Source organism: Capra hircus, chromosome 1 (genome assembly GCF_001704415.2).
Source record: "Capra hircus breed San Clemente chromosome 1, ASM170441v1, whole genome shotgun sequence".
Lineage (NCBI taxonomy): Eukaryota > Metazoa > Chordata > Mammalia > Artiodactyla > Bovidae > Capra > Capra hircus.
Window position 1 is genome coordinate 41409305 of NC_030808.1, and position 16012 is coordinate 41425316.

General features: G+C 49.5%; 1 protein-coding gene across 1 annotated transcript; it reads right to left on the minus strand.

The window, feature by feature from the left end:
* On the minus strand, positions 1003 to 15521 carry SMIM11A (small integral membrane protein 11A). Its single transcript, XM_018056532.1, has 4 exons — positions 15427 to 15521; positions 9604 to 9702; positions 3631 to 3808; positions 1003 to 1185 (listed from the first exon to the last, which is right to left on the minus strand). Exons 2-3 carry the CDS (start codon positions 9613 to 9615, stop codon positions 3644 to 3646), a joined length of 177 nt encoding a protein of 58 aa, XP_017912021.1. The 5' UTR covers positions 9616 to 9702; positions 15427 to 15521; the 3' UTR covers positions 1003 to 1185; positions 3631 to 3643.

Genomic DNA, 16012 nt, shown 5'->3' on the forward strand with positions numbered 1-16012 from the left:
GGCTCCGCTGTCCGTCGCAAGAACACTGGAGTGGGTTGTCATTTCCTTCTCCAAACCCAGGGATTGAACTCGTGTCTCCTGCACAGGTAGGTGGATTCTTTACCACTGAGCCACCTGGGAAGCCATTTAAAACTTTGATTCTCTATAAATTCTGTTTCTAAGTTGTGATAAGGAGCATCCAGCACTCATAGCAAAATGTAAGAAAAATGTAATTCCTTTTATCCCTCATGCTTAAAAATCCAAGTTCCACCAATCTGGGCCAGGGTGGCGTGGGGGTCAGGGTGGGTGTCTACTAATAGGCACTCTTGCAAATTGCCACGTGGCTGCCAGCAATGAGATCAAATATTCCACCGTATCTGTGGCTTTGGTTACTGTTTCCTCATTCCCCATCCTCTCCGTTACCTTGAGAGAAGTGAAGAAATAGGAACTCTTTAGTAGAGACCTCAATCTGTTAGATGCAGAGAAAAATACTTATGGGCCCCGCTATCTCAAATCTGAAAGTCTTCTTGGCATCCTGTCCTTCATCTCATGCCACCAAATCCTAACAAGCAAACTGGTGGGAAAAGGACAAAGCACACCTGGGCCCCCCTTTCTTCTTCGCAAAGGGATTTGGCAGCCTGACTTCTTCCTAGACTTGGTACCCACCCTGGCAGGTGGGTCTCACCCCAGCTCCTCCCTGCAAGGACCTCATAGGCTCAGTAGAGGTGCCAATGCTGCTGGAGGGGTGAACGGCCTCCCTCCACCCCAAGGATGCAAACACGAGAAAGGGCCAGTGCTGGCAGGAGGAGCCAAAGAGGAGACAGGAGCGGATGTGCCAGGGAGCAGACGAGAAGGACAGGGGGCTGGGGGACAGGGCCGCCTGCAGCCCAGGCCTCTACAGAGGGGCACCTCTGCTCTGGCGCCCACGGCGAGGGAATGCTGGAAACGCAAAAATCCCTCCTCTTCTGACTACACAGAGGAGAGCTAGGGGGAGGGAGAGAGACAGGCACACATGTACTCTGGCTTATTCTACAAAGGTTATTTTATTTTAGCAAACAAAATACTGGTTCTTCTACAAGCATATAAAAATTCACATCATTTTCAGTTAGGCTAGAGGCTGCGCGTTTGTCTTCTGACATATCGTTCCATGATTAAGACTTTCTTCTCAGCTGGAGTCCACTCGAGCTGACACTTACACCACAAAATCTAGAAAGGAAGACCGAAGGGATGACGATGAACTGTCTGGCAGAATAACTGTGAATGTTTTACTTGCTCAGCATCTACGTTTATGCTCAGCTACTTAAACTGAAACAGAAACCGCAGAAGCTTGTCTATCGATGAATGTATTTTTAGCATCACAATTTCTTTTCATCTAAAAATCCCTTTGGTGGAAAACAAGGCTCTGGGCTAAGCATCGATAAGCCCCCAGCCTGGGAGGGTAACCGGAGGGTAACCCCCTGGTCAGTTCGGGGCTAGGTGGGCAAGCCAGGCATCTCTCCTTCACACTGGACTGCCATGGACATTTGGGGAAGGGAAGAAGTATCTGTGATCTCACATCTAATCTCTGCTTCCTCTCTGCAGTTAACGCACAAAATGATGACTCTGTCTGGATTAGAAATCCAGGCAACATTTCAATGGAAACTGCCTTCCCTCACCTTTTTTAATTTCCAAGTACTCCCCGTTTCCCTGCTCCAGTGCGTGCTAGGTTGCTTCAGTGGTGCCCGACTCTTTGTGACCCCACGGACTGTAGCCCGCCAAGCTCCTCTGGTCAGGGGGATTCTCCAGGCAAGAACACTGGAGTGAGTTGCCATGCTCTCCTCCACAGGATCTCCCTGACCCAGGGATCGAACCCATGATTCTGATGTCTCCTGCACTAGCAGGTGGGTTCTTTATCACTTGCACCACCTGGGAAGCACCCCGCCGCCCCACCCCCGACCCCACCCCCACTCTAGTGCCTGCTCCTAAATTTCAGACAGTAAAAATTTTTTTTTTTTCCAGAAGGCAAGGTTTAATAACAGTAACTTCCTTTGCCTGTAACGTGTACAGCTCGCCAAGGCCCAGGGAGCAGTGGGCGATGAGAGGACTGTCCCCTATCCTGAGGGGAGGACGAGGAGCCCAGTGTTTCCCACAGCTCCATCCTGAGATTAGGACACAGTGCAGCCAGGGGTGAGGCCCTGCGGTTGGATGTCCGACCTGGGTTCAATTCTGTTTATCTGTCCTTGACCGTGTACAGGGTGGGTAATGTTCTCAGTCTGAATGGACCACACAGGGCTGCCAGGAGTGGTCAGTAACATGGCTGTCTGTGAAATGCTCAGGAAAATGCTAGCACAGAACAATCATTCGAGACATACTGCAATTATTATTAACGAAAAAGCTATGAGTCCTGTAAAAGAAATCATCTCTACAGAAGCCCATCTCAGCGTTAACAGGGCTTCTGGAGGTCACCAAACCCAGCTGCTGAGAAGACAGTGGAAGAGGTTTTCGAAAGAACGGGTGCCCAGATCCAGCCACAGATGTAACGGAGTGGCTCTGAGGCTGGACCCTGGGAATCTGCCTTGTAAGAAAGAACCCAGGCAAGTCCTGATCGTTAATCAACTTTGGAAACCACTGATCTAGGATTCCCTGCTGCCACATGTGAGTCCTCTCATTTCTTAGAGAAAAGCACAGACCTCAGCTTGAGAAGCGATGAAACTGGGTGAGCACAGGAGAATGAAGGAGCCTGTTGACCGTCATTAGTCCAACGTGTAAGCTGGAGGGGTGAATAACTTCCTCCTGGTGCCTTAAAAACAAACACGTTCTGGGCAGCCCCTGTGCTACGGGACAGCTCCCAGATGGCTCAGTGGTAATGAATCTGCCTGCCAACGCAGGAGACCTGGGTTTCATCCTTGGGTTTGGAAGATCCCCTGGAGTAGGAAATAGCAACCCACTCCAGGATTCTTGCCTAGAGAATCCCGGAGACAGAGAAGCATGGTGGGGGTCACAGAGTTGGACACACATACACAGATGAGCTCTGAGACAGGCACCAGACTATAGCAATGAGGAAGATTTTGTGCTGGTGGAGTGGTCATAAGGAAGGCGTTCTGGGCCAGGGGACTAACCAGCAAAAGCCAAGAGAATCTACCGTGGTCAAGGTGGTCTGCAGGAGTGGGGGGAGGGGCAGCAGCGGGGGACATGTGACCTGGGTGAGGACGCGTGGAGAAGGGCTTCATGCCGAATCTAGGAGTGGGACTTCATTTTGAGGTCAGCAGGGTTTCTTAATCTTAGGTACAGGTAGGGGTTTTACGTGACCTGCGATCCCACGTCCTCCCCATCCCTGTCTGCAATGTTAGGTCCAATTTAGGTGTTTCTAGTATGTGAGCTTCTCCAGGGAGGACCACAACTTTCCTGAAAGTATCAAGAGTTCTGTGACCCAAATCCTGTCAAACATCCCTGCCCCTGTGAAGGGAGAACGGTTGCAGGCTCGGAGCAGAGACGAGGACTCGTCCATCCCCCGGGGCTCCCGAGTGGATGGGGCTCAAAGGTCAGGACCTGCACTTGGGCCTGACACAGAGCTGCTCGACCTCCCAGGGCAGGTGGGGCCCTGCGCCCTCCCAGAGCCACATCCAGGGGCAGGCCGGCCCTAACCCACTGTGTAGTCTGCAAAGCCCATACCTTTCACTCCCCTTTAGCTCTCCTTCTTCTCCGCCTGCTTCCTCTTCTCAGCTTCCACCTTTTGCTGCTTTGCTTCCAATCGTTTTCTCTGGTAGACTTTGACTCCGGCAAACGCCAGGCAGAGGATGAGTGTTTTCGCCGCCAAGATATACAGCAGCAGGGGGAAGTGTTCAAGCACCTTAAAGAAGATAAAAAACTCGTGGAGACATTCGATCATGGGTAAGGAATTTTCTTTCACGTCCCTTCACTCAGCACACATCTCCTGTGCACCTCGTTAAGCACTGGGCACTAGGCTGGGTGGGGGGCCTCCCGGACGCAGGAGAGATGAGGGCCCGGTTCCAGGTTGCAGGCAGCCTGGTTTCAGGTGCCCTCCACCACCCCCTGGCTGCCGGCTTCACAGATGCCATGGCTGTGCTCTCTCACAACCTGACCATGCACTTTACCCCTCAGCCCCCGCGCCTGAGGCAGCGGCACGGTCTGCAGTGAGCAGCTGGAGCCAGGGGACTGGGCACAGCCCCGCTCGGGCCGCTCACTGACCCACGCACAGCACGTGCGACCCGCACTGGTCACTTGACTTTCCCCAGCTTCTGCCTCTTCACCTGCAAAGGGAGGCTGGACCAAATCTTCCTTCTGAATCTCCACCCTTATGGGATGCTATGATTGGCTGTTGGTTCCAGCTATGCGTTAGCACTGGTATTTGAAGGTAAAATAAATATACAAGTAAAATACAGTAAAACTTTACTATAAAATAAAGTGAAACTTAAAATGTTAAAGCTTAGCTACTTAATTCACTGTTCCTGTAATTCTTTCGTTGGAGGGAAGTTTTAACCCACTGGCTAAAATGAGAACTGGGGAATAACTAGGGGATTGGAATTACTCACTTTGTGCATGAGCAGGCTTTATTATGAAATTCTATATATCACAAGTATCTCAAGGCAAATAGTATACTAGTTTGGGAAACACGATTAGTAGGACCTGAATAATAATTATGAGTTTTCTGTGTGTGATTAAAAATTCCTTCCCAGATAAAGTGAAAAGCTATGCCTTCATTGAGACATCATTATTCCGGAGGACCAAGTAGGATTTAGTCCAGTGAACCCTTAAGTGAAATGCCAGGCATCACTTAACTCTATGCTGCACTGGGACAAGGAGACCCTTCCAGGGAGACTGCATTTGTCCCTCCCTCTGATGGTTTAACTAAAGCTGATCTGAAACGGGTTAATGGAAACTACAGCTGAGAACAGTCCGCTCCAGATGTGGAGGGCTGTGAAAGGATCTGAACAAGGACTGGGTCTACACCTCGTTCTACAAAGGAGGAGAGTAAAGCTCAGGGCCGGTGGCAAGCCCCCGCATCACATGGCTAATTCAGGAGGAGCGAGAGTTGGAACCAAACACTGACACCTATGCCAGCCGTCTTCCCACTGACTCTTGATTTCAATGAAGTGGAATTAACTGACATCAATAAATTATGTCCCAAGAACACTCTGAGTAACTAGATAATAATTTTCAACCACAGAATTGGCTTAATCAGTAAAGAGTAAGCATAACCTATACACTTCAGAAAGCTCACTCTGGCAAACAGTATAAAGACTCAAAAGGTTACAAAAGGAAAAGCCGTTCACCCTGACAAAGGCAACCTGTTTAGAACACTGACTTGGTGTCTAGGCCCTTCCTGCCTCAGACCTATGGCTAATCTCCCTGACTTCCCCCAACAACACTCCAACTCATCTAATTCATCTACTTTCTTGAGGGGTCACATCTTAGAGGCGAGGCTTGGCTCTACATTCATAAGCCAGCTAAGAAAGAAAAGATGCTAACTTTTACCTCCTTGGAGACAAAAATCACCAGTTTGGAGATAGAAACTTCATATTATGTTCACTGGGACTGTTCCAGGCTGAGCCCTAGTTAGCCCTAGACGCTGGCAAGTCACTCCCTCCCAATTCTCTCCATCCCTATGGATGAGCCCCTGGGGTCCTGTCATAACCAGACCCCTATCACAGCCCACAGTTCATGCCTGAGTGCTGAGCCGCTTCAGTTGTGTCTAGCTCTTTGCGACCCCATGGACTGTGGCCTGCCAGGCTCCTCTGGTCACGGGATTCCCTAGGCAAGAATCCTGGAGTGGGCTGCCGTGCCCTCCTCCAGGAGAATCTTCCAGACCCAGGGATGGAACCTGCATCTCTTGGGTCTCTTGACCACTAGCGCCACCTGGGAAAGCCCAGCTCACTGTTCTCCAAGATCTACGCCCAAAACTAAGCTCTAGCAGCGACAGGATGTACATGGAAATCAGAAGCTAGAAACCCACTGAAATAGAAGCATGTCAGCAAACAAACCCAGCGAAGTGGTTTTGGTATTTACTTTCTTTTTAAAGGCTGTGGGGAGGAGGCGGAAGTTTGGGACTGAGAGCGGGCGGTGCAGTGGGAGTCAAGGACACCACACGGGCTAAAGCGAAAACTTTCAGGGCCACGGTTCCTGCGACTCTTTCAGGCAGGTGTGCAAGATCTCTCAGTTCAGTTCAGTTCAGTTCAGTCGCTCAGCCGTGTCTGATTGTTTGCAACCCCATGAATTGCAGCACACCAGGCCTCCCTGTCCATCTCAACTCCCGGAGTTCACCCACTCATGTCCATCAAGTCAGTGATGCCATCCAACCATCTAATCCTTTGTCATCCCCTTCTCCCCCTGCCCTCAATCTTTCCCAGCATCAGGGTCTTTTCCAATGAGTTAACCCTTCACATCAGGTGGCCAGAGTATTGGAGTTTCAGCTTCAGCATCAGTCCTACCAATGAATATTCAGGACTGATTCCCTTTAGGATTGACTGGTTGGATCTGCTTGCAGTCCAAGGGACTCTCAAGAGTCTTCTCCAACATCACAGTTCAAAAGCATCAATTCTTCAGCTCTCAGCTTTCTTTATAGTTCAACTCTCACATCCATACATGACCACTGGAAAAACCATAGCCTTGACTAGACGGACCTTTGTTGACAAAGCTTTTTAATATGTTGTCTAGGTTGGTCATAACTTTCCTTCCAAGGAGTAAGCGTCTTTTAATTTCATAGCTGCAAGCACCATCTGCCGTGATTTTGGAGCCCAGAAAAATAAAGTCAGCCACTGTTTCCCCATCTGTTTGCCATAAAGTGATGGGACCGGATGCCATGGTCTTAGTTTTTAGTCATATGAAATCTCTTCCTTTGATTTCCCTTCTAACAAAACCCTCAGATTAACTCCCAAACCTTCAGGGAAGTGAATCAAGAAACCATAGTTGGGTGGTCTAGCTCTGTATCAGTTTTTTAAATAAACGCTGATACTCGTGTAATGAGAATGACTGCCTTTTAAAATTTATTCTTGGCCACGCCCTGCGGCATATGGAATCTTAGGTCCCCAACCAGTGATCAAACCCCCACCCCGTGTTGGGAGCTCAGAGTCTTAACCACCAGACCGCCAGGGAAGTCCCGCGATGACTGACATTTTCAATACCCCCAGATGCTGAGGTGCTAAGGCACTGGGTGCTTGCTGTTGCTGACCGCTGCTCATGGCCACGAGCTGATGGAGGTAGACAGGGAAGCACAGGATGTCTTGGGGGTCCCACAGTCCTTTAATCTCCTGCAGGGGGTGGGGGGGTCACTGCAGTTTGGGCAGAAGGCCATTCCTTTCAGACACTACCTGGAAGGGCTCCCTGGTAGCCCTGGAGCTGTGTGTCTGCCCGAAGGTCACGAAGGTACAAGCGGTTTTCTTACAGTTTTCTGTACAAAACTGTGTTCCTGACACAGGAAAGGACTCCTTCTGTGACAAGTCAGGTTGGCCTGGGTAATCAAGTGGGTTGCTGTCACTGAACAACTAAAAAGAAAGCCTTCTCTGTGCAATGGCTCACCAGGATACATCAGCGCCACCCAGGAACTCGTTCACCCCCAGGCCAACGCGATCAAACTCCAGTGGGTGGGACCACAATTCATATTTTAACTCGTCGAGGTGGTTGTGAGACACGCTCTGGCCTTGGAGCACCAAGCACACACGCTGGCCCTTGCTGATGTGGCCTCTGTACCAGCTGCCGCCCCGTCACCAACTACTCGCTTCAGCCTCTGCCCATGCTACAAACCCTTCACTACGTCTCAGCCCATGCTGCGCCTCGCCCCCATCGCCCCACGTGCTCTCATGCCCCTGTCTTTCCTTCCTGGCCTTTCTATGGGCAGCTCTGGAACACCCCAGACGTGTGACACACGCGTTCCTACATCTCTAAGCCCTCAGAGTGTCTTCATTCCACCTCCTGAGCCTTGGCCAGGCTCCTCCTAGAGAAGAGTCCCCAGAGCCCCACTGTGCGGCCTCTAGGCCCCATGGGGCTGGGGAAGAAGGCGGTCCGAAGCTGAGCACCGAAGAATTGATGCTTTTGAACTGTGGTGTTGGAGAAGACTCTTGAGAGTCCCTTGGACTGCAAGGAGATCCAACCAGTCCATCCTAAAGGAAATCAGTCCTGAATATTCATTGGAAGGACTGATGCTGAAGCTGAAACTCCAATACTTTGGCTACCTGATGTGAAGAACTGACTCTTTGGAAAAGACCCTGATGCTGGGAAAGATTGAAGAGAGGAGAAGGGGATGACAGAGGGTGAGACGTTGGATGGCATCACTGACTCAATGGACATGAGTTTGAGTAACTCTGGGAGCTGGTGATGGACAGGGAGGCCTGGCGTGCTGCAGTTCATGGGCTCACAAAGAGTCGGACACGACTGAGTGACTGAACTAAACTGTAGTCTCCTGACTCCCTGATCCTGCTTCCAGATCTTTCCATTTCCTGTGATGAAAGCCAGTGGCTGTTCTGAATCAGAAAATGCTTATGATAACTGAAAAAATACATATAATGAGATCCTAAGTTTGGAGATATACACATTACACACATATATATGAAAAACATGGGGAGAAAATACACCAAAATTGTTAATATTAATAGCAGCCATCTCTGGATAGTGAAAAGACATATGATTTTGACTTGATCTGATTCTTTTCAAAGCATCTATTTTCATGACTGCCCTAGTAGCCACCCTGCACCTACCCCACGCCACTTCCTTAAAGGACATAACGTGACACCCCCCTGCCCCATAAGACCCGCTGACTGTGGCCCACAGGCTTCTGCAGGCTTGCAGCTCACAGGACACTCTTTGGTTGCCCTTGAACTTCTGCTTCCACCAGCTGTACTGAAGGTTTTACAGGGGTCAGCTGTGTTTATGCCAGTCAGTATATTTAAGTAGCGCTTGGTGTCATAATGGATAATCTATTTAAACATGGCGCTCCTGAAATATGACCACAGAAGAGAAAGGCTATTTCCATGAAAACTAAGGTGTCTGTCTTGAAAGACTCAATTTGAATTAGAAAAAAAATACTGCTGGCAACACAAATGGGAAAGATTAAGGAAGAGTGTAAAAATCGGGAAGGATTTTGTATGTTGACTGCTTCTTAAAATCTTTTTCATCCACTTTGAAGAAACCAAAGTGTGAGATTATAGGTGAAACTTCGAAGGGATGGTTTTTGCGAGCAAGGTGAGGCACATCTGAGGGCAGTCAACGTCCTCCCAAAGAAAAGTGAAAGTGAAGTCGCTCAGTTGTGTCCGACTCTTTGCGACCCCATGGATTGTAGCCCACCAGGCTCCTCTGTCCGTGGGATTCTCCAGGCAAGAATACTGGAGTGGGTTGCCATTTCCTTCTCCAGGGGATCTTCCTGACCAAGGGATTGAACCCAGGTCTCCTGTATTGCAGGCAGACGCTTTAACCTCTGAGCCACCAGGGAAGCCCCCCAAATAAAAGGGCTTCCTCCGAAAGTCTGGTGAAAAAAAATGTACATTTATGTGTTCACTTAAAGTATTATATATCATGATTCCTGCATTTTCTTCTTTTTTTTCTTAGTCCACTTATCTCTACAGAACTATTCTGAATTTTTACAATCAGGAGAAAGAAAACCCACAAGCCATAAATGTTTGATGATATTCTTACCTTCCAGTTCATGCTGGACCCACTGGGGCTCCACTCCTGGTCGTGTGGGCCACGCAGACAAGGAGGAGAGGGAACCCGGTTGGGGCAGGTCCCACTGTTCTGATGGGGAAGAGAAGAAACATGTCAATTTGAGTTTTCTAGACAGACCGCCTTAGGAAGACTTTTCTCTGATGGGAAGAGAGGGCCCACGAGCCAAGACAGCAAGCTCTGCAAAGAGGAGGGTTAGTCCTCCCCAACGAGCGAGACAGCCTTGGCTCTTGCTGAGCAGAACAATCTCCTTGGCTGCTCTTGACCCAGGAAGGGAGCACAGCCAAGCAAAGGTGTTGGCCCGCTCCTAAGGGAAAGCGTGCTCCCACTCCATTCATCTGTGGACAAAGGTGCCCAGGCCCTAATCTGACCCTCTCCTCACCTCCTGCCCTGACAAGAGCTGGTCTGTGGATGGGGGTATCATTTTATGTCTCGGGTCCTGTGAGTATTAATTAAAGGAATACTGTTTTGCTTTAGTGTTCATTTATTGATTTACTTATAAATTTGGCTGCATCAGGTTTTAGATGTGGCATATGGGATCTTTTATTGTGGCTCTCAGGCTCAGCAGTAGAGGTATGTGGGCTTAGCTGCCACATAGCGTGTGCAATCTTAGTTCCCTGACGAGGACTGAACCCTGCGTTGAAAGATGAATTCTTAACTGCTGGAACACCAGGAAAGCCTCAAGCTAAAACTGGTTTTCAAAAATATCTGGTGGGAAGGGAATCAAGGATGGGGGAAAATGGTATTAAGACAGTCATTCTGACTTTAAAATTCCCTCTAAAACGTCAGGGAGCTGGAGGGGAAGGTGAAGCGGAAGAGACAAGGCAGGGATACGGCCAGGACACAGGATTTGCTCTGAGGCCTCCCACGTCACTGTTTTAGACCAGGACACATATCCCACAAGTCAGAAGACTTGAGCTCTAGATGGAGGGCCTACACACTCTGGGAAGTGACTGCCCTCTGGGGGCCTCCATCCATCTGTAAATGAAGACAGGGAGTGTCAACTACATGGGCTCTGGGGGCCTCTACTACCATTCGGAGACTTTCAGCGTTAGGAATCACAGCTTCACTTTACTGTACCCGGCCACGCTAAAGTGCACTGCGTGCCAATAACTCAGCTCGTCTTCACACCTGCCCCAAGAGGTGTAGTTTATCGTCTATACTTTGGAGTACGTGTGTGTGCGTGCACATCTGCACTGTCGTGTCCAACTCTGTGCAGCCCCACGGACTCCTCTGTCCACAGGACTCTCCAGGCAAGAACACTGGAGTGGGTCGCCATGTCCTCCTCCAGGGGCCCTTCCTGACCCAGAGACTGAACCTGCACCTCTTAGGTCTCCTGAACTGGCAGGCGGGTTCTCACTAGTGCCAGTTCACGTGACAGCAGCACGTCCACACTCACAGTAGGGACTGGGATTGTAACTCATCCAGTCCGGCCCCAGAGTCTGATCTTAATGGAGACAGGGAGCTCTGCATTAAAAAAATCACAGGGATACCTTTCTTTAAATGGACTTACAATTAGGATTAAGAAAAATTCACAGGCCTTTAGAATGCGGAAAATGAGACAAACTTCAGACATGTTTTTTTGAAAACTTTCACTTACAAAAGCATCTAAACTTCACATCCAAGGTCATAGTATCTCGAATACAAGCAAGCAGCTGGCACAAGATAGCCAAGCTTTCCCCAGGACTTTTTCAAAGTCAGATAAGCTCACGACAGGAATTTATACCATAAATCTGTTTAAACGAGATGACCATGATTGAAGGCACTCATGTGCTAAGGCACTCAGTGTCCGACTCTTTGCAACCCCATGGACTGTAGCCCACCAGTCTCCTCTGTCCATGGGATTCTCCAGGCAAGAACACTAGAGTGGGTTGTCATGCCCTCCTCCAGGAGATTTTCCCAACCCAAGGTTCAAACCCAGGTCTCCCACATTACAGGTGGATTCTTTACCATCTACGCCACCAGGGAAGCCCGAAGGTGCTCATTACCTTCGTGTATAAAAGATTTGTCTATAAGGAGCAGTAGATTCTGACCTGCCCTGGAAAAATATGTTCCCAACAGGTTACAACCTGTTGCTGGAATTTTCACTTTGAACAATCTCTGATAATCTCAGGAATGATCCATGTTGTAAATTAAAATGTCTACGCTGGAAGATTGAAGGCGGGAGGAGAAGGGGACGACAGAGGATGACATGGTTGGATGGCATCACTGACTCAGTGGACATGAGTTTGAGTAAACTCCAGGAGTTGGTGATGGACAGGGAGGCCCAAGTGCTGCAGTCCATGGGGTCACAAGGAGTCGGACATGAATGAGCAACTGAACTGAAGGTTGTATCAACTTTATTTTTCTCACCTCTATTTTTATTGAGTTGTCTACATATATAAGTAGACAGGTTTGGCTGTTTCCCACACATTTTCTGAGACCAAATGACTCACTTAGTGAAGTCAGTTAGATATTAATTAGCAAGGTCAAGGACCACAAAAAGGTCCAAAAAAACTTATAGGAGGAAGTAAAAAGAATGCCTGGTGGTCTGGCCCTCTGGCAATCATGTGCTAAGTTTACTAGTAGAATGATCTTGGATGAGTCACTGGGCCTCTCTAAACCTCAGCTCCCTACTCTGTAAATTCTCCTTCAAAGACTAGATTATAAAAACATTAAGCACCAGGCTCAGCATATGAAAAACACTAAACAAATACCAACCATGACTGTTCTGATAAATGTCTTTCCAGTAACGGACATGGTAAGCTGAAGAACATAAGCAAGTGGTGGCCAGCGCAAATGAGACAGCAGGGCATGGGATAAAGAACCTCACCGGATGACCAGAAGAACTGGCGCTCTGTACTCTACGCTTGGCGGCACCAATGACAAGGAATCTGACCTGGGGGCAGTCCATTAGCCTCTCCAAGCGAAAGCGTTACCATTTTAAAAATCCAAAGAATAGCGCTGCAACTCTGAAATTCCTAAGTCACATTCTCTCTGACATCACAGCATCTAACTGTAAAAACATTACTGGCAGCTGCCTCATCGTCGTATCTAGAGTGACAAAATCCCATCTCTTCAGGAAAGAAAAATGTTTAAAAGTCTATCTGCAAAGCAGTGGAAGAAGTGCGTTGAGGGAGGAGGAGAGGGCAAATTAAGCAAACTCATTCCCACCCACTGCCTCCAAATGATAAACTCTTCCCCAGTTTGTTCAGTTCAGTCGCTCAGTCGTGTCCTACTCTTTGCGACCCCATGAATCGCAGCATGCCAGGCCTCCCTGTCCATCACCAACTCCCGGATTTCACTCAGACTCACGTCCATCGAGTTGGTGATGCCATCCAGCCATCTCATCCTCTGTCGTCCCCTTCTCCTCCTGTCCCCAATCCCTCCCAGCATCAGAGTCTTTTCCAATGAGTCAACTCTTCGCATGAGGTGGCCAGAGTATTGGAGCTTCAGCTTCAGCATCAGTCCTTCCAAAGAACATCCAGGACTGATCTCCTTTAGAATGGACTGGTTGGATCTCCTTGCAGTCCAAGGGACTCTCAAGAGTCTTCTCCAACACCACAGCTCAAAAGCATCAATTCTTCGGCACTCAGCTTTCTTCACAGTCCAACTCTCACATCCACACATGACCACTGGAAAAACCATAGCCTTGACTAGATGGACCTTTCCTGGTAATGTCTCTGCTTTTGAATATGCTATCTAGGTTGATCATAACGTTCCTTCCAAGGAGTAAGCGTCTTTTAATTTCATGGCTGCAATCACCATCTGCAGGGATTTTGGAGCCCAAAAAATTAAGTCTGACACTGTTTCCACTGTTTCCCCATCTATTTCCCATGAAGTGATGGGACCAGATGCCATGATCTTCATTTTCTGAATGTCGAGCTTTAAGCCAACTTTTTCATTCTCCACTTTCACTTTCATCAAGAGGCTTTTTAGTTCCTCTTCACTTTCTGCCATAAGGGTGGTGTCATCTGTATATTTGAGGTTATTGATATTTCTCCCAGCAATCTTGATTCCAGCTTGTGCTTCTTCCAGTCCAGTGTTTTTCATGATGTACTCTGCATATAAGTTAAATAAGCAAGGTGACAATATACAGCCTTGACATACTCCTTTTCCTATTTGGAACCAGTCTGTTGTTCCATGTCCAGTTCTGTTGCTTCCTGACCTGCATATAGGTTTCTCAAGAGGCAGGTCAGGTGGTCTGGTATTCCCATCTCTTTCAGAATTTTCCACAGTTTATTGTGATCCACTCAGTCAAAGGCTTTGGCAGAGTCAATAAAGCAGAAATAGATGTGTTTCTGGAACTCTCTTGCTTTTTCCATGATCCAGCGGATGTTGGCAATTTGATCTCTGGTTCCTCTGCCTTTTCTAAAACCAGCTTGAACATCAGGAAGTTCATGGTTCACGTATTGCTGAAGCCTGGCTTGGAGAATTTTGAGCATTACTTTACTAGCATGTGAGATGAGTGCAATTGTGAGGTAGTTAGAGCATTCTTTGGCACTGCCTTTCTTTGGGATTGGAATGAAAACTGACCTTTTGCAGTCCTGTGGCCACTGCTGAGTTTTCCAAATTTGCTAGCATATTGAGTGCAGCACTTTCACAGCATCATCTTTCAGGAGTTGAAATAGCTCAACTGGAATTCCATCTCCTCCACTAGCTAAATTACAGGTTGCAACTCAGCCATTTTCGCAGCTCCCTGCAGGACTTCAGCAAGTGAGAACAACTGAGAAAGCTAAAAATATCAGCAGGCTAGTGCTCTGCTGCCATATGCACACCCGATGCAATCTTAGAACCAGGAGGCAGCTGGTGTCTGAGGGCTGAACTACAAAAGCCAACCAGAAGGGACCGTTTTGAAAGACATAAAATCGAAGTGCAAGAAGTTTTAAACGTCCCCTGGAACTATCCAGTCTTAGCTTTAAACTCAAAGATAACAATGGCTTAGAAAAAGATGGCTCTATTTCCATTACTGCAAAAATATCCTGATTTTTCCTTTGCTAGATTTCTCCTAAAGAAAACAGAAAAGCTACTGGCTTACCTTGATTAGGCTAATTATAGCAATATGAACAAGGTATTGTCCACAATTTTATTCTTGCTCCACCTAACAGACCCAAGGGTCGGTCCGTCTCTTGGTGTCTCACTCCAGCCATTCATTACGGCTGTGTCCTTAATCTGAACTTCCCGAAATTGCTCTCATTCCCAGCCTCTTTCTATCCCAACCCTTCACCCCATCATTTGAAGTAGGGATGAGTGCGTGGAGAGGTGGGCGGGGGGTAGTTCCAGATGAAGTGGGTTTTATCAGTTGGGCTGACTTCTGAGCCCCACGCGGGGGTCTGCTGGGGTTCCCAGGGCGAGGAACTGGACCTCTGCCCCTCCGTGACTTGGAGGGCCAGGTAAAGGTCCTCTCCAGCCTCCGTACTGGGGTTGGGGGCAAAACCTGCCCCGCTCAGACCCGAGGATGAGGGCCAAGGGCGACTACCGCTTACCCCACCTACACAACAGGGCGTCTGGGACTTTCGCTCGCCCCCAAACCTCTCTCGCTTGGAACCACATCTGGGTCCCCCTCTTCGGCCTGCGTGCCAGCCTCCACATGCCTCCCCCCTCCCACCCCCTGCCACTGGATCCGTGCATTTTGGGGTGCCTGGACAAGCCAGCCAGGCCGGACGCTCCGCGGGGGTGGGCCGTGGTGGCTGGCACCCCCGCGGTCCCGCTGGAGAGCGTCAAGGAGAGAAAGCGCGAACGCGATGTCCGGGCGCCCCCAAAAGAGCAGCCGGATTTCGCGTCCGGATCCGGCGGACACCGACGCCGCCCACTTACAGCTCAAGGCCGCGGAGGATCCAGCTCCCGGACCGCGCGCAAACCACCACTCCCACAATGCCACGGGGAAACTACACGTCCCGAAATGCGCCGCTTCGCGCGCCGGCGCAATGAGCCTGTGCAGGGAGCCTGCGCCGCCATAGTGGCTAGGCGGCCCCGCGGCATGGTGGGTAGGCGGGGCCGCACACAAACCACGACTCCCACCATGCCGCGGGGAAACTGAAGTGAAGTCGGTGAGTCGTGTCCGACCTTTGCGACCCTATGGACTGTAGCATACTACGCTCCTCCGTCCATGAGATTTTCCAGGCGAGAGTACTGGAGTGGGTCTTCCTGACCCAAGGATCGAACCCAGATCTCCCACACTGTAGGCAGACGCTATACCATCTGAGCCACCAGGGAAGTTCACGGGGAAACTACACGTCCCGAAATGCACCGCTCCGCGCGCCGGTGCAGGGAGCCTGCGCTGCTATGGCGGATAAGCGGCTCCGCGGCGCATGGGCACGGGCCGCGGAGACGGTTTCCCGCTTCTGGAATCCGCGCTATGGGCCCGGGCGGCCTTCGTGCGGCCGCAACATGGCTCACTGGA